This window comes from Salmo salar, chromosome ssa21, assembly GCF_905237065.1.
Source record: "Salmo salar chromosome ssa21, Ssal_v3.1, whole genome shotgun sequence".
Classification (NCBI taxonomy): domain Eukaryota; kingdom Metazoa; phylum Chordata; class Actinopteri; order Salmoniformes; family Salmonidae; genus Salmo; species Salmo salar.
Window position 1 is genome coordinate 10,423,493 of NC_059462.1, and position 25,131 is coordinate 10,448,623.

Consider the following 25,131-nt stretch of genomic DNA (forward strand, 5'->3'; position numbering starts at 1 on the left):
TGGCCTTCAACTGCTCTTAAATGCAAGTAATCGACCCGCCCGCCCGACTAGTGTCACTACTCTGGACGGTTCTGACTTAGAATATGTGGACAACTACAAATAATTAGGTGTCTGGCTAGACTGTAAACTCCCCTTCCAGACTCACATTAAGCATCTCCAATCCAAAAATAAATCTAGAATCTGCTTCCTATTTCGCAACAAAGCCTCCTTCACTCATGCTGCCAAACTTACCCTCGTAAAACTGACTATCCTACTTCGGCAATGTCATTTATAAATTCGCCTCCAACACTCTGCTCAGCAAATTGGATGCAGTCTATCACAGTGCCATCCGTTTTGTCACTAAAGCCCCATATACTACCGACCACTGCGACCTGTATGCTCTCGTTGGCTGGTCCTCGCTACATATTCGTCACCAAACCCACTGGCTCCAGGTCATCTATAAGTCTTTGCTAGGTATATCCCCGCCTTATCTCAGCTCACTGGTCACCATAGCAACACCCACCCATACCACACGCTCCAGCAGGTATATTTCACTGGTCATCCCGAAAGCCAACACCTACTTTGGTCACCTTTCCTTCCAGTTCTCTGCTGCCAATGACTGGAACAAATTGCAAAAATGAAGTTGGAGACATGTCTCCCTCACTAACTTTAAGCGTCAGCTGTCAGAGCAGCTTACTGATCACTGTAGCTGTAAATAGCCCATCCTACCAACTACCTACCTCATCCCTATATTTGCTTTTGTTTTTCTGCTCATTTGCACATCAGTAGTTCTACTTGCACATCCTCATCTGCACATGTCACTCCAGTGTAAATTTCTAAATTGTAATTACTTCGCCACTATTGACCTATTTATTGCCTTACCTATTGTGTTATTGTTTATCCCATGTAACTCTGTTTTTGTCACACTGCTTTGCTTTGTCTTGGCCAGGTCGCAGTTGTAAATGAGAACTTGTTCTCAACTGGCCTACATAGTTAAATAAATGTGAAATAATAAAATAAAAAATATTAGCTAAGCAGAACCTAACTTCAGGCTGGTACAGTAAAAACACGTTAAGGATAGCATCTCAGGATAACATCTACATCAGCCAGACATTTCTTCCCCAGTTCTATGTATCCATAGAAAAAAAAAGCATAGACTATCACAACATATACCCTCATCAGGTCCATATCATCCTCTGCATTCTGAATAGGTTCTTGGGTTATCCACTTCTCTACCCTACTCACCATCTTCTGGTCCTTGGTTCTATCGGTCCACAAATCTTAGGATGTAGACTACTTTATGCAAACCAGTATCTGAATGAATACAACTCGTGTGTGAATGTGTGTGTTGCAGAGCTTCTCTCATGTTCCCCGTTTGAAGTTCATGTTCCACGGTTTTGAAAGTTGGCTCCACACCAAAGAGCCTGAAAGGAAGGGCTTTTATGCGCTCCAAAAGAATGAGAGAGAGAGAAGCAATATAGACAGCGGGAAAAGATTTGTGGAGTGCTGAAACCAAGTTGTGTTGTCATGGACACACTGAGAGACATAGGAAAGAGTATGCATTCAGACTGAATAAACATTCATATTTTAATAGGTTTTGCTGTAAGGTCATGCTTTTTGACAGCAATTTATTATATTCCATCAGTGCATTCATTTTGATGAAATGTGTAAGTGGCATTGGTGTCGAAGCTGTCCCTGTTTATTGGGTATTCAAATGTTATTCAATGTTGGGTTTGGAGACTTTATGCCTGTGGTACGCTATGACATACACTTCAAGTGAAGTATCGGGAACAGAAAGTAGGTGGTTATTCCATTGAAATACCTGATTCGACTGGGGGGTCATGTTTTAGTGAAACACCCTTAACCCTGAAGAAATACCAAATAATTTATACAACAGCTTTTTAATAAAGTTAGATCATTAGAGAACCATCAACAGTTTCCAGATTGCATTCAGAAGATCAATCTGTTGCTAGCGTTTAGCCGACAAACTATTTTTGTTTGCAACCAAACTATTGGATAAGCGGCCGTTTGAGTTCAAGGTTTCCCCTGGATACCACCTATATTTTCTTTCACCTGAGCCTCTTGCTATTATGAAAGAGAGAATCACTGAACACAAGAATGGGAAATGGTTTCTGATAGAGAAAGTGCATATTGGCAGAAACTAAATATTGCAAGGTATTTCATATCATTGCATGCTGTTAATTATTCAACCAAGTGGAACATTTAAATTGCACATATCAAACAAATACAATTTTGATTAGATATTAAACGATAATTGCTTTCTCTGAACAGTTGTTTTTGTAAAATTCTGGAAAACGTTTATTGGATTGTTTACCCCAATTACTTGCAGAGACAATACAAACTTGAAGATAAGTAAAGGTTTGATTGGATTGACCAAAACAGCTTATAATAAATAAACAGCCTCATTTTCAAAACTCTTAAACAGGGCAAAAACATGTATTTTCGCTCTAGTCAAATCACAATGAAAAATCACAAGATTGAGAACAAAAGAACCTTCAGTGTGCATACCATTAGCCCAAAATTGCCAGAAGTAATCCCGGTAAAATGGACTTAACTTCCACCATCATGTGAAGCTCTATGGTCAGGAATGTACATCTACTGTCAAGTGTGGGCCCACCAAAATCCACCGTCTCCCCGTTGTGCCTGAGTCCTGGACATCAACACATGCCTGCCTTCTATACTGAAGTGTTGCTACAAGTAAAACATTTTTTTAAATCCCATCAAAATCCATCAGTTTAAGCTTGAGATGTTTTTTTGCATTGGATGCGTTTCAATCCACGGGACTCGGTGTTGAAAGGTGGCAGAGCTAGAGCAGTGTTTGTCAGACCATGTGACATCCCGAAAATCAGACTTAATGAAAATGTCTGAAGCGGCCAAATAGTTTGACATACAAACTATTATGACCATTAGATGGAAAGGGGAGACTCTCGCAAACAAGATGGGGTTCTACGACTCCCACAAGTGTCACAGGACTCGTCTGAAGGTAACTGGTACCAGTTTAACAAAACTAATGGAAGTATGAAGGTAGTATTATGCCTAGCCCAAAAAAGGGTTAAATATGTGTAAAATACAAAATTACATACATACATTTTAGTGCAGTCGGGAAAGTATTTAGAACCCTTCACTTTTTCCACATTTTCTTACATTACAGCCTTATTCGAAAATGATCATTTCTCTCATCGATCTACACATACCTCATAATGACAAAATGAACAAGTTTAGAAATGTTTGCACATTTATTAAAAATAAAAAACAGAAATGATTTACATTAGTATTCAGACCCTTTGCTATGAGATTTGAAATTGAGCTCATGTGCATCCTGTTTCCATTGATCATCCTTGAGATGTTTCTAAAACTTGACTGGAGTCCACCTGTGGTAAATTCTATTATTTGGATATGATTTGGAAAGGCACACATCTGTCTATATAAGGTCCCACAGTTGACAATGCATTGTGGAGCAAAAATCAAACAGCGAGGTCGATGGACTTGTCCGTAGAGATCTGAGGCATGATTGTGTCGGAGGGCACAAATCTGGGGAAGGTTACCAAAACATTCTGGCAGCATTGAAGGTCCCAAAGAACACAGTGGCCTCCATTCTGATATGGAAGAAGTTTGGAACCACCAAGACTCTACCTAGAGCTGGCCGCCCGGCCAAACTGAGCAATCGGGGGAGGTGAACAAGAACCTGATGGTCACTCTGACAGAGCTCCAGAGTTCCTCTGTGGAGATGGGAGAACCTTCCAGAAGGACAACCATCTCTGCAGCACTCCATCAATCAGGTTTTATGGTGAGTGGCCAGATTGAAGCCTAAAAGTCACCAAAAAGAACTCTCACCATGAGAAACAAGATTCTCTGGTCTGATGAAACCAAGATTGAACTCTTTGGCCTGAATACCAAGCGTCACGTATGGAGAAGCATGGTGGTGGCAGCATCATGCTGTGGGGATGTTTTTCAGTGGCAGGAACTGGGAGACTACTCAGGATAGAGAAAGATGAACAGATCAAAGTACAGAAAGATCCTTGATGAAAACCTGCTCCAGAGCACTCAGGACCTCAGACTGGAGCAAAGGTTCACCTTCCAACATGACAACGACCCTAAGCACACAGCCAAGATAACGCAGGAGTGGCTTCGGGATAACTCTCTGAATGTCCTTGAGTGGCCCAGCCAGAGCCCACACGTGAACCCGATCGAACATCTCTGTAGAAATGTTTAAAAGCTGTGTGTTCAGACAAGGGACTCCCCATCCAACCTGACAGAGCTTGAGAGGATCTGCAGAGAAGAATGGGAGAAACTTCCCAAATACAGGTGTGCCACGCTTTTAGCGTCACACCCAAGACTCCAAGGCTGTAATCGCTGCCAAAGGTGCTTCAACAAAGTATTGACAAAAGGGTCTGAATGCTTATAATTTTTAATACATTTGCAAAAAAAAAAAAAACTTTATGGGTTATTGTGTGTGTATATTGATGAGGAAAAAACATTTTAATACATTTTATAATAAGGCTGTAACGTAACAAAATGTGGAAAAAGTCAACAGGTCTACACTTTCCAAGTGCACTGTTTATACACACACACACACGACCAAAAGAATGTGGACACAAGCTCATCGAACATTTCATTACAAAATCATGAGCATTAATATGGAGTTGTTCCCCCCTTTGCTCTTATAACAGTCTCCACTCTTTTAGGAAGGCTTTCCACTAGATGTTGGAACATTGCTGCAGGGACTTTGCATTCAGCCAAAAGGTCGGACACTGATGTTGGGCGATTAGGCCTGTCTCGCAATCGGCATTCCAATTCATCCAAAAGGTGTGCGATGGGGTTGAGATCAGGGCTCTAGGCAGGCCAGTCAAGTTCTTCCACACCAATCAACAAACCATTTCTGTATGGACCTCACTTGTGCACAGGGCATTGGCATGCTGAAACAGGAAATGGTCTTCCCCAAACTGTTGCCACAAAGTTGGAAGCACAGAATCATCTAGGACCATTGTATGCTGTAGCATTAAGATGTCCCTTCACTGGAACTAAGCGGCCTAGCCTGAACCATGAAAAACAGCCCCTAACCATATTCCTCCACCAAACTTTACATTTGGCTTTCTGCATTGGGACAGCGTTCTCCTGGCATCTGCCAAATCCAGATTCTTCCGTTGGACTGCCAGATGGTGAAGCATGATTCATCACTCCAGAGAACGCGTTTCCAATGGCGGCAAGCTTTACACCACTCTAGCCAACGCTTGACATCGCGCATGGTGATCTTAGACTGTGTACAGCTGCTTGGCCATGGAAGCTCCCGATGAACAGTTATTGTGCTGACGTTGCTTCCAGAGGCAGTGTGGAACTCTGTAAGGAGTGTTGCAACAGAGGACAGACAATTTTTATGCGCTACACACTTCAGAACTCTTCTGTCCTGTTCTGTGAGCTTGTGTGGCCTACAACGTCGCGGCTGAGCCGTTGTTGCGCATAGACGTTTCCACTTCACAATAACAGCACTTAGTTAACCAGGGCAGCACTAGCAGGGCAGAAATTTGACAAATTCACTAGTTGGAAAGGTGGCATCCTGTGGTGGTGCCACGTTGAAAGTCACTGAGCTCTTCAGTAAGGCCATTCTACTGCCAATGTTTGTATATGGAGATTGCATGGCTGTGTGCTCTTTTTTATAAACCTGTCAGCAACGGGTGTCCACATACACTATATACAAAGGTATCTACCTTAATTTCCTTATACTCTTGCACATCAACTCGGTACTGGTAACCCGTGTATATAGCCAAGTTATCATTACTCATAGTTTTTTTTCCTTTTGTTATTCTATTTCTATAATTTTCTCTACTTTTCTCTCTGCATTGTTGGGAAGGCAGAGGCATTTCACTGTTATTTCACACCTGTTCTTTACAAAGCATGTGACAAATACAATTTGATTTATCAGCATTTCATAACATGGCACAGCTCCAAATCAGTTAACATGGCACAGCTCTTTGCTAATCTCACCAGGAAGCAGTGAAGACATCTTGGCACAACTTCTGCAGCCAATTAAAACCATAGAAGTGATCTCTTGTTCATGGAAGCCTCCTTAACATACCTCAGTCCAACAGCACATTCTGATCATTAAAGCAACTAGGCCAGCATGTGTATTTGACTGACTGGTCAAATTGCTCTCTGTATGAAGTGCCTGTAATTGTTGCAAATTGTGGCAAAGGTTCAAATCTCACATGAGTTAATACCCCCCACCATTTGAAATGTAGATTTATATTGGGTTAGTGTGTTGAAAAGGGATTTAGCCTAGAGCGAACAGCTTGAAAATGAAAAAGTTATTTAATTTCAGCCTTGTACAAACCCTGCTACTGCCTAAAAATCATATTGCATAGGCCATATTACATGGACGTGTACACTTAATGTAGGCTTATGTTTTGTATGCATTTTTGTAATCTGCTTTGTTTTGTTTTATTTCACTCGAGTATAATCCAAAATTCAAAAGGCACTCGCACATCTGAGCAATCTTTTTTGCAGGTGCATGGTAACAGTTGAACAAGATGAAGGAAAAGGAAACCGCACACTGCTCTTGATAGCATCACTGATCTTTAATAAGCTTACGTATCTGCCGCACGGCCTTCGTCAGAGCTTTGGAGGATAATCCAAAGTTTACCGTAGAAATAGTTTGCAATCGGTGTCATCCTACAGATGGCAGTATTTCAGCTTGAATTGACAGTCTTAATGTAGAAAGACACTTGGCTGTCGTTACTATATTCTTATGTAGGCTACACTTACATGCAGGCCTACAATTTTTTATAGTTTATGCATCATTATAATAGACTTTTTGAATCGAGCATCAAGGACCGACATTTAATTTTTCCTCACCAAAAAAGCTTGATGCGATGTGGGCTCGAACCCACGGTTAAAAAGCACTATCAATTACAAGGCAACCGCTTTAGCAGTGTGTGCCACCTAGAAGTATTGAATATATTTGACGAATCAATAATCCTATTCATTTTTTTTGACAATGTTCGATAAACTCTTATGACCTCTTATCGTTTTCCATAAAAGCATGCGTGTGACACAAACAAAAATTTTGATTTTGTCATGTGGGAAAACTTGAAAATGTTGTCTAAAGTTAGTAGTAGCTAGTAGCCTAGCCAAGGATGCATCAGTGCAATAATGGCACACAACATTTGGATACATATGTAACTACTGCCCAGTTATATAGCCAAGTGCTGCAAAGAATGACATAGGTAAATTCCAGTTGGCCCGAACAGAGCAGCACGGCTAGCCCTTAAATGTACACAGAGGGCTAATATCAAGAACATGCATGTCAATCTCTCTTAGCTCAAAGGAGAGATTGACTGCATCACTACTTGTCTATGAGAAGTATTGATATGTTGAAAGCACTGAACTGTCTGCTTAAACAGCTAACACAGCTCAGACACCCATACATACCCCACAAGACGTGCCATCAGGGGTCTCTTCAGTCCCTAACTTCAAAACAGTGAGAAATGTACAGTATATAAAGCCACGACTACATGGACCTCCCTTCCACATCAGATAACAAGCTAGCAGTGAAATAAAAAAAAAAGAACACACCTCACGGCACAATGTGGACTGTAACGAGACACACAGTAATATTGTACATTTGTATAGTGCACAATATCTTGTGTGATGCATGTTATTTATAATGTAGACCAGGGGTATTCAACTCGTACCCTACGACAGGGTTTCTCAAACTCTGTCCTCGGGACGCCAAGGGGTTCATATTTTGTTTTTTGCCCTAGCACTACACAGCTGATTCAAATAATCAACTAATCATCAAGTTATAATAATTTAAGTCAGCTGTGTAGTGTTAAGGCAAAAAACAATACGTGCACAACGTTTGGGAAATGCTGCCCTACAAGGTCGGGAGCCTGCTGGTTCTGTTTTACCTGATAATTACACATCTGGTGTCCCAGGTCTAAATCAATCTGTGATTAGAGGGGAACAATGAAAAAAAAAAATCGAAATGGCTTCGATGTCCAGAGTTGAGTTTAAGGGACGTAGACTGTTTTGTTGGGATGTGTTTTGTTCCTGTTTGGACCCTATGAAGAGTAGTGGCTGCCTTGCAGCAGCTAATGGGGATCCTAATAAAATACATTAAGGCCTCTTCTAGAACGCGCTGTCCTTGTTCTCTATATTTGTTGTGTATCTCAGGGAGAAATCAAGAAGAATGCATTACGGAAACACAGGAGACCAGAGACACAGGCCCAAAACCATTCAGTCTCATTAATGTAGGGAAAGTGTGTTATACAGTACCTCAGCTAAACGTGTTATCATGAACTTTATCAGGTTTTCAAGTATAATCAAGGGTTGGAACTGGTTCACAGAACAGAAAAACAGAAAATAACGATATTTTTCAAGAAACAGACCCGGGAACGAAAGTGATCGATACTTTTCCAGAACTTAAAAGCATGGAAAATGGTTAACGTTATTTTACGTTTCAGGCATTTTTTTTGTCCCACAAAGAAATGCAACAAAGCACCTATGCAAAGCCCTTAAACTTACTCGTGTCTGCTTGCAAGCTTTCGCCAGTGTGTGTGCATGTTTAGGCTACCTGCCCCTTCCAAATCATAAGCTACTGTACTGACGTTACAAGCATGATTCAGAAGATGGGAAGAGAGATTTTTAATTAACTTCAGAAGAATGGATGAACTTTTTCAATGCTAGTTAAGGATACTATGGGACTAGTCATCACGTTTCACAATGGATTTATTAACTACAAAAAGGTAAGACGTGTTTTTAATTCTGGGGCCGCTCTGCACACTCAAGCTTGTTAGCTCAAGCATGTTAGCTAGCTTGCTCAAGCTTGTTAGTTAGCTAGCTCAAAGGACATTCAAAGTTGCGCCATAGAAGCCGCTCCTCCTAGGTATAATTCTGTGGACTTACTTCAGACAATGCATGCCATAAGATGCCCTGCGTTTCAAGCCTCAACCCTCTCTAGCCCTTTCCCCACCCGCAAAATTTCAGTCACATTTTGAGCCATACATTACACTTGTCTGTCCATCACACATGTACACATGTAAACAACTAGCTTGCCTGCTCTAAAAAAAAAAATCTCTAGCCGCACTGATTGGTGAAGTAATATATTGAGTTAAATATAACAAAAAAAACTATTACACAGGTTTAAAAAGGAACAGAAAGGAACAATATTAACCAGTACTTTTTGGGAATTGAACCAGTTTAGAACGTTATTTTGCTGGAACGGAACAAAAAAGAAAGTGATTCTGTTCAGAACGAAACTATCGGAAAATATCAATATCAACCAATGTTGGCTTTACATCACAACCAATCTGGGACCAGGCTCCAGATGTGTCTTATTTTGACGATCCTCAGCACATTAACAAGAGTCACTTACCTCTTTAATATCATAACCCAGAAGAACAAAGTTGAGATCTGGAGAAACCCCAAACTTGGAAGCCTTAAACGTTGCCTAAAAAAAGAACGGAAACACGTGAACAAAGAGATACTGTGACTGTTCACTTACAGTTTGTTACATTCACCAACAAGAAACCCCAAACTGTTGCGCAAACAGAAGTAGAAACTAACAACCAAAACGAAATAGGTGGGGTTCTATAAGACACTGTAATAGGGGTCGTTGAATGGAGACCAAGACGCAGCGTGTATAGTGCTCATTCTGTTTCTTCAATGAATACACTTAAATAACAAAACAACAGTCCCTTCAGGTACTCTAGACTAAACGGAAACAACCACCCACAAAACCCCATGAAAAACAGGCTGCCTAAGTATGGCATCCAATCAGAGACAACTAAAAACACCTGCCTCTGATTGGAAACCATACCCGGCCACAACATAGAAAATACAACATGGAACGACAATCTAGACAACCCACATAGAAAACAGAAAACCCAAAATACATAGACAAAAACACCCCCCTGTCACGCCCTGACCAATCTACTATGGAAAAATGTGACAGACACTCATGGGGGTGTTCACTGAATGTTGACTAGCAACAAGAAACTCATTACATTTGCCCCAGACAACACAAACCAAAATAAAAACCCACACCAACTTATAATATGGAGTAAAAAATAAGTGCCGCAAACCAAACCCAGGGAGATACAAGACAGAAAGGCTTTGTTTATCAACTTAAAGATGCAGAACTACAAAGAGTTACAGCTTTTCCAACATTTCTCATGGCAACTGGCGCACTGGGCCAGCCGCTCTTAAATATCACCTGTGCCAGCACAGGTTAAACACCTTCTGACTAACGGGATGGCAAGCCAGCACAGGTGTAACTGAATAACGAGGTGGCAGCAATCAGTGCACCCAATGCGGTAACGTCCAACCTCAAAATTTAAATGGAAAAAAACAAAGCCCATAACAAGTAACATTTCATGTGGGAGTAGAGGGGTATGAGACGGTGGATGTTAGTGCCAAGCAGGCTCTTAAACATCTTAATATTGAGATCGAATTGTCAATCAGTAAAGCAGAAGCCAAGGGATTGATAAAAACAGTGGTTAAAAACAAATGACAAGAGTTGTGGAAAAGGGAGGGTAAGGGAAGACACCTGTTTAAGATTCAGGAAAAATGGGGGCAGGGCGGTCATCAGGCTGAGAGAGAAGGGAGGAAAGTGTAATCACAAGGCTGGGACTAGGATACACATGGCTCAATAGTACATTGAAATTGGTGGGGAAAATGGGAGGTGTGATCATTGTCAGGAGGAGATGGAGACAGTGGAACACGTTATGTAACAGTGCCAGAAATATGGGAGGGAAAGGGAGCGATTGTTATTAGATTTGAGGAGTAATGTGGTTGAAGAGCCAAGATCAGCGGGATGTAGTATTTAATTAGGTATTTCGTTTCCTTAAGGAGATGAGAATATTGGGTAGGATTTAGACCTTGCCTGTCACTGGTCCACACTCCAGTCCAGTTGGGGGCGATAATGCACCTTAAAGGTGGCTGCCAACCTCCATAAAAAAATCCACAGAAAAAGAAGTAACATTTCAGTATTGCAAAAAAGCATGCAAAAAAACTTTAATGGTTAATATGATCATTTGTTGGGTAAGCATCAACTACGCAAGTATTCCAACGTGTATTCCTGCAGTACATAATATTTGGCAAAGCAAACAAGATGGCAAGGTGTCACTGGAGACAACCACTTGCCGAATGGGGCAGGATGTTTCCCTAGAAAAATGTAAGTTATCTGGGAAGTGAAGTTGGTATGCAGCTCTCACCAGCTGAGACTGTAAGTACTCACGAAAGTGGTGTTTTTCAGTAGACGGTCTGTCTCATTGCTCTGCATGTTGGCTTTGAACACGTCACCATCCCAGGTCCTGAAAATGATCTCATCTGTCATAGAGAGAGAGGGAGCGAGTGAGAGGAGGGTGGTGAGAGAGAGAGAGAGAGAGAGAGTGAGAGGAGGGTGGTGAGAGAGAGAGAGAGAGAGAGAGAGAGAGAGAGAGAGAGAGAGAAAAAAAGTGGGTGGAGGGGGAGAGACAGAGGACCCCGTGAGTGTTAACCTCTCTAGGGCAGGTGGCACCAAATCGTCCCACCTACGTAACAGCCAGTTGAATCCTGTGGCGCGATTTTCAAATACCTTAGAAATGCTATTACTTCAATTTCTCAAACATATGACTATTTTACAGCTATTTAAAGACAAGACTCTCGTTAATCTAACCACACTGTCCGATTTCAAAAAGGCTTTACAACGAAAGCAAAACATTAGATTATGTCAGCAGAGTACCCAGCCAGAAATAATCAGACACCCATTTTTCAAGCTAGCATATAATGTCACAAAAACCCAGAAGACAGCTAAATGCAGCACTAACCTTTGATGATCTTCATCAGATGACAACCCTAGGACATTATGTTATACAATACATGCATGTTTTGTTCAATCAAGTTCATATTTATATCAAAAAACAGCTTTTTACATTAGCATGTGACGTTCAGAACTAGCATACCCCCCGCAAACTTCCGGGGAATTTACTAACAATTTACTAAATTACTCACGATAAACGTTCACAAAATGCATAACAATTATTTTAAGAATTATAGATACAGAACTCCTCTATGCACTCGATATGTCCGATTTTAAAATAGCTTTTTGGTGAAAGCACATTTTGCAATATTCTAAATACATAGCCCAGCCATCACGGGCTAGCTATTTAGACACCCAGCAAGTTTAGCCTTCACCAAAATCAGATTTACTATTACCTTCGTCAGAATGCACTCCCAGGACTTCTACTTCAATAACAAATGTTGGTTTGGTCCCAAATAATCCATCGTTATATCCAAATAGCGGCGTTTTGTTTGTGCGTTCTAGACACTATCCGAAATGGTAAATCAGGGTTACGCGCATGGCGCATTTCGTGACAAAAAAATTCTAAATATTCCATTACCGTACTTCGAAGCATGTCAACCGCTGTTTAAAATCAATTTTTATGCAATTTATCTCGTAAAAAAGCGATAATATTCCGACCGGGAATCTGCGTTTTGGTAAACAGAGGAAAAAAAAGAAAGACGGGGGCAACCAGTGCACGCGCCTAAGCCCACTGTCCCTTGATCGGCCACTTGACAAAGCGATAATGTGTTTCAGCCTGGGGCTGGAATGACGACATTCAGCTTTTTCCCGGGCTCTGAGAGCCTATGGGAGCCGTGGGAAGTGTCACGTTACCGCAGAGATCCTTTGTTTTGGAAAGAGATGTCAAAGAAAGCCAATAAATGGTCAGACAGGCCACTTCCTGTAAAGGAATCTCTCAGGTTTTTGCCTGCCATATGAGTTCTGTTATACTCACAGACACCATTCAAACAGTTTTAGAAACTTTAGGGTGTTTTCTATCCATATCTAATAAGTATATGCATATTCTAGTTACTGGGTAGGAGTAGTAACCAGATTAAATCGGGTACGTTTTTTATCCAGCGGTGTAAATACTGCCCCCTAGCCCTAAGAGGTTAATTGAACTGCAGTGTCCAATTTACAGTAGCTATTAGTACCAAAAAATGCCATGCTGTTATTTGAGGATAGTGCACAACAACAAAACACTTTTAGCATGGCAACTGGTTTGATACATTTACCTCTGAAGGTTAATAATGTACTTCCATTCAGTATTCTTGCTCTGATCTGTCATCCTGAGGGTCCCAGAGATCAAATGTTGCATAGTTTTGTTTAATAAAATCAATTTTTATATTCAAATGTAGGAACTGGGTTCGAGAGTTTGACCCCACTGCTGTCGTCTCCTACATTAATTTCACATTTCCAGAAACCACAAAGTGGTATCAAGAATATGCATATTCTAACCAACAAGCTTTTACATCCATGAATGTGTATCAATAATTTGTCACTATTGCTGAGGCTATATGACGTATTGTTCAGCAGATTAACTATGTAATATTAATTTATTTCTTTTTATCTCATGATTTATTTTACATGCTATCAGACTACCGGGGGGGATTTAAAAAAATATATCTATATCTATAAATGTATGAATTGAAATAATAAAAACTTGAGGTAAAAGAAAGAATATCCATATCGTTGCTTCAGATACTGAGCTACAGGCAGTTTGATTTGGGTATGTCATTTTAGGCGAAAATTGAAAGAAAGGCTCCGATCCTTTACTTCATTCATTCAGCAAAGTGTTCCAGTGCGCAGACACAATGATGAGGATGGTGACAAAAATGTCTTTAATCATGGGCAGTTGTCTCATACATCCTGTATAATGACATCCCATTTGAGACATCTCTTGAATGAAGCACCAAATAAGACTTGTCATTTCAATGAGAAATTACAACTGCACAAAGACGACTTGGTTACACAATCACACACACAGACACGCACACACGAATCAGATCAGCAGCACAACAGTCAGATGAAGGGGACTGTACCCCCTGTTCACCCACAACTACGTGGCCATGTATTTTCCAAGACCATCATCAAGTTTGCTGATGACATAACAGTGGTAGGACTGATCACTGATGACGATGAGGAAGCCTATAGGTATGGTGCCTGGACAACAACCTCTTCCTCAACGTCAGCAAATCAAAAGGTTGCTGATGATCGTTTACTACAGGAAACGGAGGGGGGGTTGTAATGTAGCGGGTCGAAAGCTTCAAGTTCCTCGGTGTCCACATCACTAAGGAAATAACATGGTCCACATACACCCTGACAGTCAACGCTTTTTCCCCATCAGGAGGATGGGGTCCTCTGATCCTCAAAAAGTTCTACAGCTGAACCACTGAGAACATCTTGACCGCCTGCATCACAGCTCCGTACAGTAACTGCAAGGCATCCAACCGCAAGGCGCTATAGAGGGTGGTGTACGGCCCAGAACATCACTGGGACTGAGCTTCCTGCCAGCCAGGACTTCTACAGTGCATTTGGAAAGAATTCAGACCCCTTGACTTGTTCACATTTTGTTACATTACAGTCTTATTCTAAAATTGTTTTTTCTTCTTCATCAATCTACACACATTACCCCATAATGACAAAGCAAAAACTGGCTTTTAGAAATTTTTACAAATGTATTAAAAATTAAAAACGGAAATATTCAATTTGCATAAGTATTCAGACATTTGACTTAATACTTTTTTGAAGCACCTTTGGCAGCGATTACAGCCTCGAGTCTCCTTGAGTATGACACTACAAGCTTGGCAAACCTGCCTCAAGCTCTGTCAGGTTGGATGGGGAGCGTCACTGCACAGTCAAGGATATCCAGAGACTTGTTCCGAAGCCACTCCTGTGTTGTCTCGGCTGTGTGCTTAGGGTCGTTGTCCTGTTGGAAGGTGAACCTTTTCCCCAGTCTGAGGTTCTGAGCACTCCGGAGCAGGTTTTCATCAAGGATCTCTCTGTACTTTGTTCCGTTTATCTTTCCCTCGATCCTGACTAGTCTCCCGGTCCCTGACGCTGAAAAACATCCCCCCCAGCATGATGCTTCCAACACCGTGCTTCACCGTAGGGATGATGCCAGGTTCCTTCCAGACATGACGCTTGGCAATCAGGCCAAAGAGTTCAATCTTGGTTTCATCAGACCAGAGAATCTTGTTTCTCATGGTCTGAGATTCATTTAGGTGCCTTTTGGCAAACTCCAAGCGGGCTGTCATGGGCCTTTTACTGAGGAGTGGCTTCTGTCTAGCCACTCTACCATAAAGGCCTGATTGGTGGAGTGCTGCAGAGATGGTTGTCCTTCTGGAAGGTTCTCCCATCTCAACAGAGAAACTCTGGAGCTCTGTCAGAGTGACCATCAGGTTCTTGCTCACCGCCCTGACCAAAGCCGTTCTCCCCCGATTGCTCAGTATGGCAGGGTGGCAAGCTCTAGGAAGAGTCTCGGTGGTTCCTAACTTCTTCCATTTAAGAATGATTGAGGCCACTGTGTTCTTGGGGACATTCAATGCAGCAAAAAATGTTGGTACGCTTCCCCACATCTGTGCCTCGACACAATCCTGCCTCGGAGCTCTACGGACAATGCCTTCGACCTCATGGCTTGGTTTTTGCTCTGAAATGCACTGTCAACTGTGGGACCTTATATATATAGACAGGTTTGTTCCTTTCCAAATCATGTCCAATCAACTGAATTTACCAAAGGTGGACTCACATCAAGATGTCGAAACATCTCAAGGATGATCAATGGAAACAGGATGCACCTGAGCTCAATTTTGAGTCTCATAGCAAAGGGTCTGAATATTTATGTAAATAAGGTGTTTCTGTTTTTAAAATGTTGGTTTATTTGAAAACATTTCTAAAAATCACCAGGCGGTGACAGAGGAAGGCCCAAAGATTTGTCAATGATTCTAGCCACCCAAGCCATGGACTGTTCTCTCTGCTACCGCACGACAAGCGGTACCAGTTCACCAAGTCTGTAACCAACAAGACCCTGAACAGCTTCTACCCCCAAGCTAAATTGCTAAATTATCAAATCGCTACCCGGAAGACCTGCATTGACCCTTTTTTGCACTAAATCTCTTTCACTGACTCTATGCACACACACTGGACCCTACCCACACACTCACACTTCCTTACACTGACACCACAACACACACACACTACATATATGCCCACACACACACATAACATGCATACTGAAGGCACACACATATAGGCTATTGCTACTGTCTATGATCTATTCTGTTGTCTAATAACTTTACCCTACCTATATGTACATAGGTAACTCAATTACCTCATACCCCTGCACATCGACTCGGTACTGCTACACTCTGTATATAGCCATGTTATTGTTATTCGTTATTCACTGTTTATTTATACCTTGTGTCACTTTTTACTTTTTTTTATTGAAAAAAAATGTCTTTATCTTTAACTCTGCATTGTTGGAAAAGGACCCTTAAATAAGCATTTCATTGTTAGTCTACACCTGTTGTTTACGAAACGTTATAATAACGTTAATGTTATTTTAATTGACCCTGATCATCCCCTTCTGAAGAATAAAGACTCTCATCAGGCACAAGAACCTACTGACTCAGAGAGTATCAGTGACAACTTGGCTCAGTGAGATTAGGCCTACAGATTAACAGGAGAAAGTATGACGGGAGCGTTGGCCAATAACTTTTATCTAATCTCTGGCCAAATTTACAATCCGGGATTTCATGAATACTTTTGACAGGTCTAAATCCTTCCAAAGCCCTAATCTCATATAAATGTCAATGAGCTCTAAGGCGTCAATCTTGGGCCGGTGGGCTGTAAAACAGAGACGCCTCAGGATGCATTAAAGCACAATGACAGGCAAATAAACATAAAGAGTGATGGATGGTTGACTGATGATCAATAGGAGAAAGAGGGTACACGAGAAGAGAGCGGACCCGAATGTTATTAAGTTAGATTTTTAGAGAACACTTGTTTTATATGAGTACTTTATGAGAATGTATAAAACTGTCATTGTGATTCATAGTTTGTTTGCAGTAAGTGACATTGTACAGTAGCATACTGAGGGTGCGTTCGTAAATTCACTCTGGCTATCTACTCCAATTTCAGAGCACTCTCGTCAGAGCGCAGAATAACTGATACATTTATGAACACTCAACACCCGTTGAATATGGCCGGTGTCAGTAAACATCAGTAAACTTAATTAAATTGTTGCCAGCAGCACAGGTACAGTCACCAACGCTCTGGATAACATGAAAACAGCCTAACCAGCTCTGCTAGAGCAAGTAAAATGATCAGAGTGAGGTGTTCTCTCATTTATGTCTGGAAGTAGCTAGCAAGCTACCTAACTTTATCCAGTAGCTTGGGTGCTTAACTGCCATTGTGAGGTCAGAATGCTCGGATACACCCTACTACTCGGTCAGAGCGTCTAGTGTGCGCTCTAAATGCTCCGAGAGCGAAAAGCTCTGAATTTATGAACAGACAATCTGACAAAGCTCTGAATTGATGGTTTTTGCGACTAAACTTGAAGAAACGTTAAAAGTTAAAAGTTCTACCACAAAAAGCTGGTTGAGAGAATGCCAAGAGTGTGCAAAGCTGTCATCAACGCAAAGGGTGGCTACTTTGAAGAATCTCAAATATAAAATATATATTTATTTTTATTAACACTTTTTTTGGTTACTACATGATTCCATATGGTTATTTCATAGTTTTTAGTTGTCTTCAATATTAGTAAAAATAAAGAAAAACCCTGGAATCAGTAGGTGTGTCCAGTTTTCTCTATGCTGAAGCCATGGGTGCACGTTTCAGTGCACTTTTCAGTGCCCAACAGGTCGTAGATCTGATTTTTTCAGATGTCCAGGTGGAACAAGAGAACAATGACTTAGAAGAGGAGGAGGTATCTGAAGAAGAAGATGGGGAATAATACAACCCAGGGCACTATGCATCATCTTCAGATGAAGAAGAAATCCCCCAAGCTGAAAGGGAGACATTTTTGTTAAAGAACAGCAAAATAACATGGTCCTTGTCACCATATGACAACCAGGGCAGGATGGCAGCACAAAATATCATAAGGATGACCCCAGAGCCCACAAGACGTGCAGTTGCCCATGCCCAGTACATCGCCTCAACATTTTATATGTTCATCACACCAGCCATCGAAAAAATCATCCTGGAGATTACAAATTTGGAGGGTTTCCGTAAATATGGAGACATCTGGAAAATGATGGATGAGATTGACCTGTGTGCCTACATAGGGCTGCTAATCTTAGCGGGTGTGTATAGGTCCCGATGCGAGGCTGCATGTAGTCTCTGGGCTGGAGAGAGTGGAAGGGCGATTTTCCGTACCACGATGCCACTGAAAGTCTTTCATACTTTCTCAAGAATGCTACGATTTGATAACTGTGAGTCAAGACCTGCAAGACGTGTGAGAGACAAACTGGCGGTCATAAGAGAGGTCTGGGAGAATTGGGTGGAGCGTCTGCCATACCTCTACAACCCTGGGCCTGAAGTAACAGTAGATGAGCAACTGGTTCCATTCAGAGGTACATTTTTATTTTCATATCTGTAATGTAAGTGATATTCACAGTTCATTTTATTATGCATTTAACATAATATCATTGATTTATGTGATTGGTTTCTGTGACACTGATACAAATTACTGATAATAATCTCTTTTGTCAAAAGGTCCCTGTCCTTTCCGACAGTATATGCCCAGCAAGCCAGCAAAGTATGGCATCAAGATATGGGTGGCCTGTGACGCACAATCCAGCTACGCTTGGAAGATCCAAGTCTACACAGGGTAGCCGACCAGTAGAGGCCCGGAGAAGAACCAGGGGATGCGGGTTGTGCTTGATGTGACAGATGGACTGAGGGGGCACAATGTCACATGTGACTATTTCTTCACCTCTTATGAACTCAGACAGCAGTTCCTGAAGAGGAAGATCACCATGGTTGGCACAGTTAGAAAGAACAAGCCTGAGCTCCCCCTGCACTCCTCGCAACAAGGGGCAGAGAGGCCTTCTCATCAAAGTTTGCCTTCACCCCCACCACCAAAGAGGAAGAGGAACAAGAATGTGGTCCTCCTGAGCACACTGCACAAAATGGTTGAGATCAGTGATCGTGAGGACAGGAAGCCAGCCATCATCCTGGACTACAACCACAACAAAGGAGGCATGGACAACCTGGACAAGGTGATTGGAACTTACAGCTGCAGGAGGATGACTGCCCGCTGGCCCCTGGTCATCTTCCATAACATCATTGATGTGTCCTCATACAATGCCTTCGTGATATGGAACAAGATCAACCCTACCTGGATGCCTGATAAGCGGAACAAGAGGAGGGTGTTGGGAAATGCACTTGCAACCCCACACATTCAAAGTGAGCACCTCCCCCACACAGCAGCCTCTACAGTGCTTGTGAAAGCTGTTCAGGGGGCTGAATCTTGTCCTGATCCACCTGAGGCTACAGCTGGGGCAGGCAAGAGGAGGAGATGCCAATTTTGCCCCCCAAAGAAGGACTGTAAAACAAATACATCTGCAAAGTTCATTCACACACACTTGCATACTGTCCAACATGTCCTAATTATAGTTTATTGATTTATGTTCTTCACGTTTTTGTTTCGTATCTATTATCTTATTTTATTCTTATTTATTGTTGTTGTTTAAACAGTACACCTTGTGGGTGGGGGCAATGGTTCAAAAACATGGGAGAAGACTAGTATTTTGTAGTTGAATTCCTCATTGTACAGTAAATAAGAATAGATCACTATGTTGCCAAATAAGTTCGAGACTGTTATTGTTTCCCTTCAACAAAATGCATTCCAAACTACTTTCTGCACATTTCTGCTACTTTCTTAGGCTATACAAGTGCTACCTCTTGCTAAAAAAAATTATGTTTACACCTATGCAGTACCTTTAGCAATAATAATAATAAACCTCTACTTTAGTAAAGAAAACAATTATGACAGGTGTGTTGTAATAAAAATTAGTGGTCTCCACTGATTAAATGTAGTCTTTCTGCATTGTGAAGAGGGAAAAGCCAGATATTCACCAAGTTTGTGATGAATGACAGGTTGTTTCTTCATGCAAAATAGATTTGGGGTTTAAAATTCAATTAAGCTGCTTTATTTCAGGGGTTTAGTGAAGGTGGGTAATTTTGGACCCTTAGGACAAGGGGAGTATATAGAATGTTAAGACTACACAAGGGTTAAGTCTGCATAGCCTGCCCTGGGACGTCTTCCTGCAGGCTTGGGAGAAGCCTTAGATCTCTCTGCAATTCTCAGAGTACCTGGACCTCCGGGAGGTCTTCAACAAGGCCCGCGCTAGGTCTCTCCCTCCGTATCGACCCTACGACTGCATCATTGACCTTCTCCCAGGCGTCACCTCGGAGGCAGGTTTACTCCCTGTCGGGTCCGGAGACCAAGGCTATGGAGGAGTACATTGAGGACTCTCTCACTGCAGGGAGTATTTGTCCATCTGCTTCTCCCGCCTGCTCAGGGTTCTTCTTGGTGTATCGACTGCCGGGGTCTTAATGACATCAGTTAAAAACTGTTACCCTCTACTACTCATCTCCTCGGCTTTCGAACCTCTTCAGGGATTGACCTTCTTCTCAAAGTTGGACCTTCGAAATGCCTACCATCTGGTTCGGATACGGGAAGGAAATTAATGGAAGACAGCCTTTAACATGGCTAGCAGACACAAAGAGTACTTGGTTGTGCCTTCGGGCTGTGTTCCAGGCTCTTGTCAACAATGTGCTTCGGGACATGCTGAACTGGTGAGTGTTTGCCTACTTCGATGACATCCTTGTCTATTCCCGTTCAGCTCAAGAGCACGTACGACAGGTCCTTCACGTCTCCTGGAGAATCAGCTTTTCCTTAAAGCTGAGAAGTGTGAAATACATCGCTCCACAATCTTCTTCATAGGATACGTCATCGCTGCAGGACATACAGATGGAGCCAGAGAAGGTGAGGATGGTGGTGGATTGGCCTCAACCCACATCCAGAGTGCAGTTGCAATGTTTCCTGGGTTTGCTAACTTTTACCGCCGCTTCATCCGGGATAACAGCACCCTGGCTTCCCCCCTCTCAGCACTCACCTCTCACAATGTTACATTCATGTGGTCTCCAGCAGCTGACCAGGCGTTCTCAAACCTCAAACATTGATTCCCTACAGCCCCATCTTAATCCATCTGGACCCGTCCTGTCAGTTTGTGGTGGAGGTCGATGCCTCGGATGTCGGAGTGGGGGACGTCCTGTACCAGCGTTCTGCCCAGGACCATAAGCTGCACCCCTGTACTTTTCTTTCCCATCGTCTTACCACCGCTGACAGGGAAATCGAGAACTCCTCAAGATGGCGTTGGATAAGTGGAGGCACTGGTTGGAGGAGGTGGAACACCCATTCTTAGTGTGGACTGACCATAAGAACCTGGAATATCTCCGCACCGCCAAGAGCCTCAACTCTAGGCAGGCTCGTTGGAACCTGTTATTCACCAGTTTCAATTTCACTCTCTCCTACTGCCCAGGGTCCAAGAATGTGAAGCCTGGCGCACTCTTACTTTTGTATAGGCCCAGGGCTACTCCGTCTGCCCTCGAGACCATCCTCCCTACCTCCTGTCTAGCGGCTGCATTCGTCTGGGGTATAGAGAGCCTGGTCCGTAAGGTGCAGCGTTCAGCTAACCAGATGTTTGTCCCAGTGCTGGAATGGGCACATTCCTGGAGACTGACCTGCCATCCAGGCTCCCATCGGACCCTGGCTTTCATCCAACAACGCTTTTGGTGGCCTTCCATAGTTCCTGATGTCTCGGCATTCGTCACCGCCTGCACTGTGTGCACAAAATAAGACTCCGCAGCAAGCTCCTGCTGGCCTTCTTCAACCACTCCCTGTTCCTCACCACCCCTGGTCCCATATTCCCTTGGGCTTTGTTTCTGGTCTTCTTCCGATCCTGACTGTGGTGGATAGGTTTTCTAAAGCCACCCATTTTATTCCCCTTCACCCATTTTATTCCCCTTCCCAAGTTGCCCTCAGTCAAGGAGACGGCTCAGGTCATGGTGCAGCACATCTTCTGGATCCATGGACTTCTGGTCGACATGGTCTCCAATCGTAGTCCTCAGTTCTCGTCCTGGTTCTGGAAGGCGTTCTACACTCTTATTGGGTCGTCGGCCAGCCTGTCGTCTGGTTTTCATCCCCAATCTAACTGCCAGTTGGAGCGTGAAAAATCAGGACCTGGAGACAGCTCTTCGATGCCTCGTCTCCGCCAACCCCACCACCTGGAGCCAGCAACTTGTGTGGGTGGAATACACTACCCTTCCCTGCTCGGCCACTGGTCTCTCGCACTTTGAGTGTTCCTTAGGATATCAGCTCCCGCTCTTCCCTGAGCACGAGGAAGAAGTCAGCATACCCTCTTCCAAGATGTTCGTCCACCGCTGATGGTGGAGACATTATGTACAAAAAACAGCATAAAAAACTCACAAAATAGCAGCTTTGGTCAGGAGCCCATAAAACGGCCACTATCCACTGCAGCGACATCTTTTAATGTGATATGGTTTAAAGCCTTTGCCGTGTTTTGAACATTTAAACTAGTGTAAGACAACTTCTGCATCTGCAAGAGCTTTGCTATGATATTTTTTGCAATTTGGTCTGTAGTCTCAAAGTCTATGAACTAAAGCTCAAAGCAAAATGCATGGTTGCTGTTTTAGACAGGCGTGATATACCTTAGCTAGATGGGTCAAGGTATGGCTATTGGCAAAGTCAAACTCAAGCCTCGATCAACAACGAAACCTAAATTGTTGAATACACAGAGAATTCACAGAGAATTCTTAACAAGGTTTCACTTTCCAGCAATAACTCATACATGTTTTATAGTGTGCTCTTCTTTTGTGCCTTTAAGAAAATAGAGACCTTTTTTGCAGGAAAACAAACTTTTTGAAACTGCATCTGTCACGACTTCTGCCGAAGTCGGTCCCTCTCCTTGTTCGGGCGGCGTTCTAGCCATCGGCCTTCTAGCCATCGCCGATCCACTTTTCATTTTCCATTTGTTTTGTCCTTGTCTTACACACCTGGTTTCATTCCCCCAATTACTTGTTCATTATTTAACCCTCTGTTCCCCCATGTTTGTTTGTGAGTGATTGTTTGTTTGTAATACGGTCCGTTATTGTGGGCTCGAATTATTGCATTGTATTTGTGAATATTTGAGTAAATTACGTTTATTACTCATATCTGCAGTCCTGCGCCTGACTCCTCTACACTGAGCCACACGGGTGGTCCCGTGTGGCTCAATTGGTAGAGCATGGTGTTTGCAACGCCAGGGTTGTGTGTTCTATTCCCACGGGGGACCAGTACGAAAAAAGAAAAAAAAAATGTATGAAATGTATGTATTCACTACTGTAAGTCGCTCTGGGTAAGAGCGTCTGCTAAATGACTAAAATGTAAATGTAATATTACAGCATCGTGCATTAAAATGAACTCTGAATCGGCTAAGAATGTAATAGTACATCAGGGGTTTACACTCAGGTTGCCGTGAGTTGTGCTCTTTGGAATTGAAGGATGAATAGTAAGGCCCCATCTTTTAGGAGTGGAGAACAGAGCGTGACTGCAAGAAGACAGCAGCATTCCTAGCCTGTCAGAAGACTGAGATACTGACTAAAGTGACAACCTGACAGCCAAGCCAAACTCAAACTCTTAGACAGACTCAGAAGGGGAGGAGTGCTTTGTCATGAAAGATGGTATTCGTGATGCTTTATTCATTATATTTTGGGAAGAAAGTCTCCTTCAGAATCCGCATGAAATTATACATACATTTGAGAGTGTTATAAATTGGTTTGACATTTTTCATATCTGCAATATTGCTTCCAACACTTGCCATAGCCTGACAGTGCTAAAATACAGTACTTCAGCAACAACAGTCTTCACATACTGTAAACACAAACAAACAAAAGCAGCAGTGATTTGCAAGCTTGAACATAATGAATGAAATCCCTTTCTGATCTTCTGGACATGAGTTGTTAATTGTTGCAGATGGTGCATCCCATACTGTTCTGGCTACGGTGTACCGAATGTATGCGCAGGGAACGATTCACAACTGAGTGCTGGTTCCCAACTGATCAAGAATTCCCATAGATTACTGTATTCTAACATTGTTCTCTGCTGGTGGTATGATTAATTTACACTCCGCTGGTGGTATGTAAACAGTGATTGTATCAACGTTACCTTATCATCCATCATCTTTCAAGACTCGGTTTTGCCTTTAAGGCTTCAATAGGGCTTGAATTGAATCTGTTTCAGGATATAAGGTTAAAATTAGTGTAATAGAGTTTATTTTCTTTCATGTTTTTGCTTAGCTGCCGGAGCAGCTTAAGTATTTCATGCCCATGTGGAGAAGATGAACCACTCCTGGCCCCTCTGGATGATTTAAATGAACGCCCCAGGCAAGCTAACCACACCAGCACAGCTGGCGGGCTGCCACAGAATTCTATGGCACATTATTTAAGTATCAGCCATTGTTTCCATTAATGCTAGTTAGTGCTAGTTTGACCTCCAGAGGGAGTCTTTGAAAAACATTTGACTGTTTTTAATATTGGCTGTACTAGAGAATTTAAAACCTTTTTTTGTAAGAACATAGTATATGAGATTGATTTTAAGAAATGTAACTTAATTCATCTGATTAATATTATGGTGTTTCTATTCCAAGAAAAATGAAAAACAAAACCCAAGGGGATTTTTTGTTAGGGAAAATATGGCACGGTAGATTTTGACCCCCCTTTTGTTCAGGGACATTATTCCATTTCTGTTGGTCACTGTCTGTAGAACTTGTTCAGTTTATGTCTCAGTTGTTGAATCTTGTTATGTTCATACAAATATTTACACATGTTAAGTTTGCTGAAAATAAACGCAGTTGACAGTGAGAGGATGTTTCTTTTTTTGCTGAGTTTATATGGCACAGCTGTCAATTGTTTTGTCCTTAAACGAAACTGGTATATATCGTTGGATGACAGGGCGGCAGGTAACCTAGTGGTTAGAGCGTTGGGCCAGTAACCCGAAAAGTTGCTAGATCGAATCCCCGAGCTGACAAGGTTAAAATCTGTTGTTCTGCCCCTGAACAAGGCAGTTAACCCACTGTTCCTAGGCAGTCATTGTAAATAAGAATTTGTTCATAACTTACTTGCCTAGTTAAATAAAAATATCTAATTTATTTATCACCATTTTCTTTAAAACTTCTTAAGGCTAGGGGGCAGTATTCGGAAGTTTGGATGACTGAGGTGCCCAAAGTAAACTGCCTGTTACTCAGGCC

General features: G+C 42.3%; 1 protein-coding gene across 1 annotated transcript in view; it reads right to left on the reverse strand.

The window, feature by feature from the left end:
* LOC123729587 (inactive dipeptidyl peptidase 10-like) overlaps positions 1 to 25,131 on the reverse strand; it is a 207,426-nt gene that overhangs the window by 174,495 nt on the left and 7,800 nt on the right. The window contains exons 4-5 of the mRNA XM_045704877.1: positions 11,234 to 11,325; positions 9,371 to 9,445 (exon numbers count right to left, since the gene is read on the reverse strand). Of these exons, the coding sequence (XP_045560833.1) occupies positions 9,371 to 9,445; positions 11,234 to 11,325 (167 nt within the window). The remainder of the gene's footprint in view (positions 1 to 9,370; positions 9,446 to 11,233; positions 11,326 to 25,131) is intronic.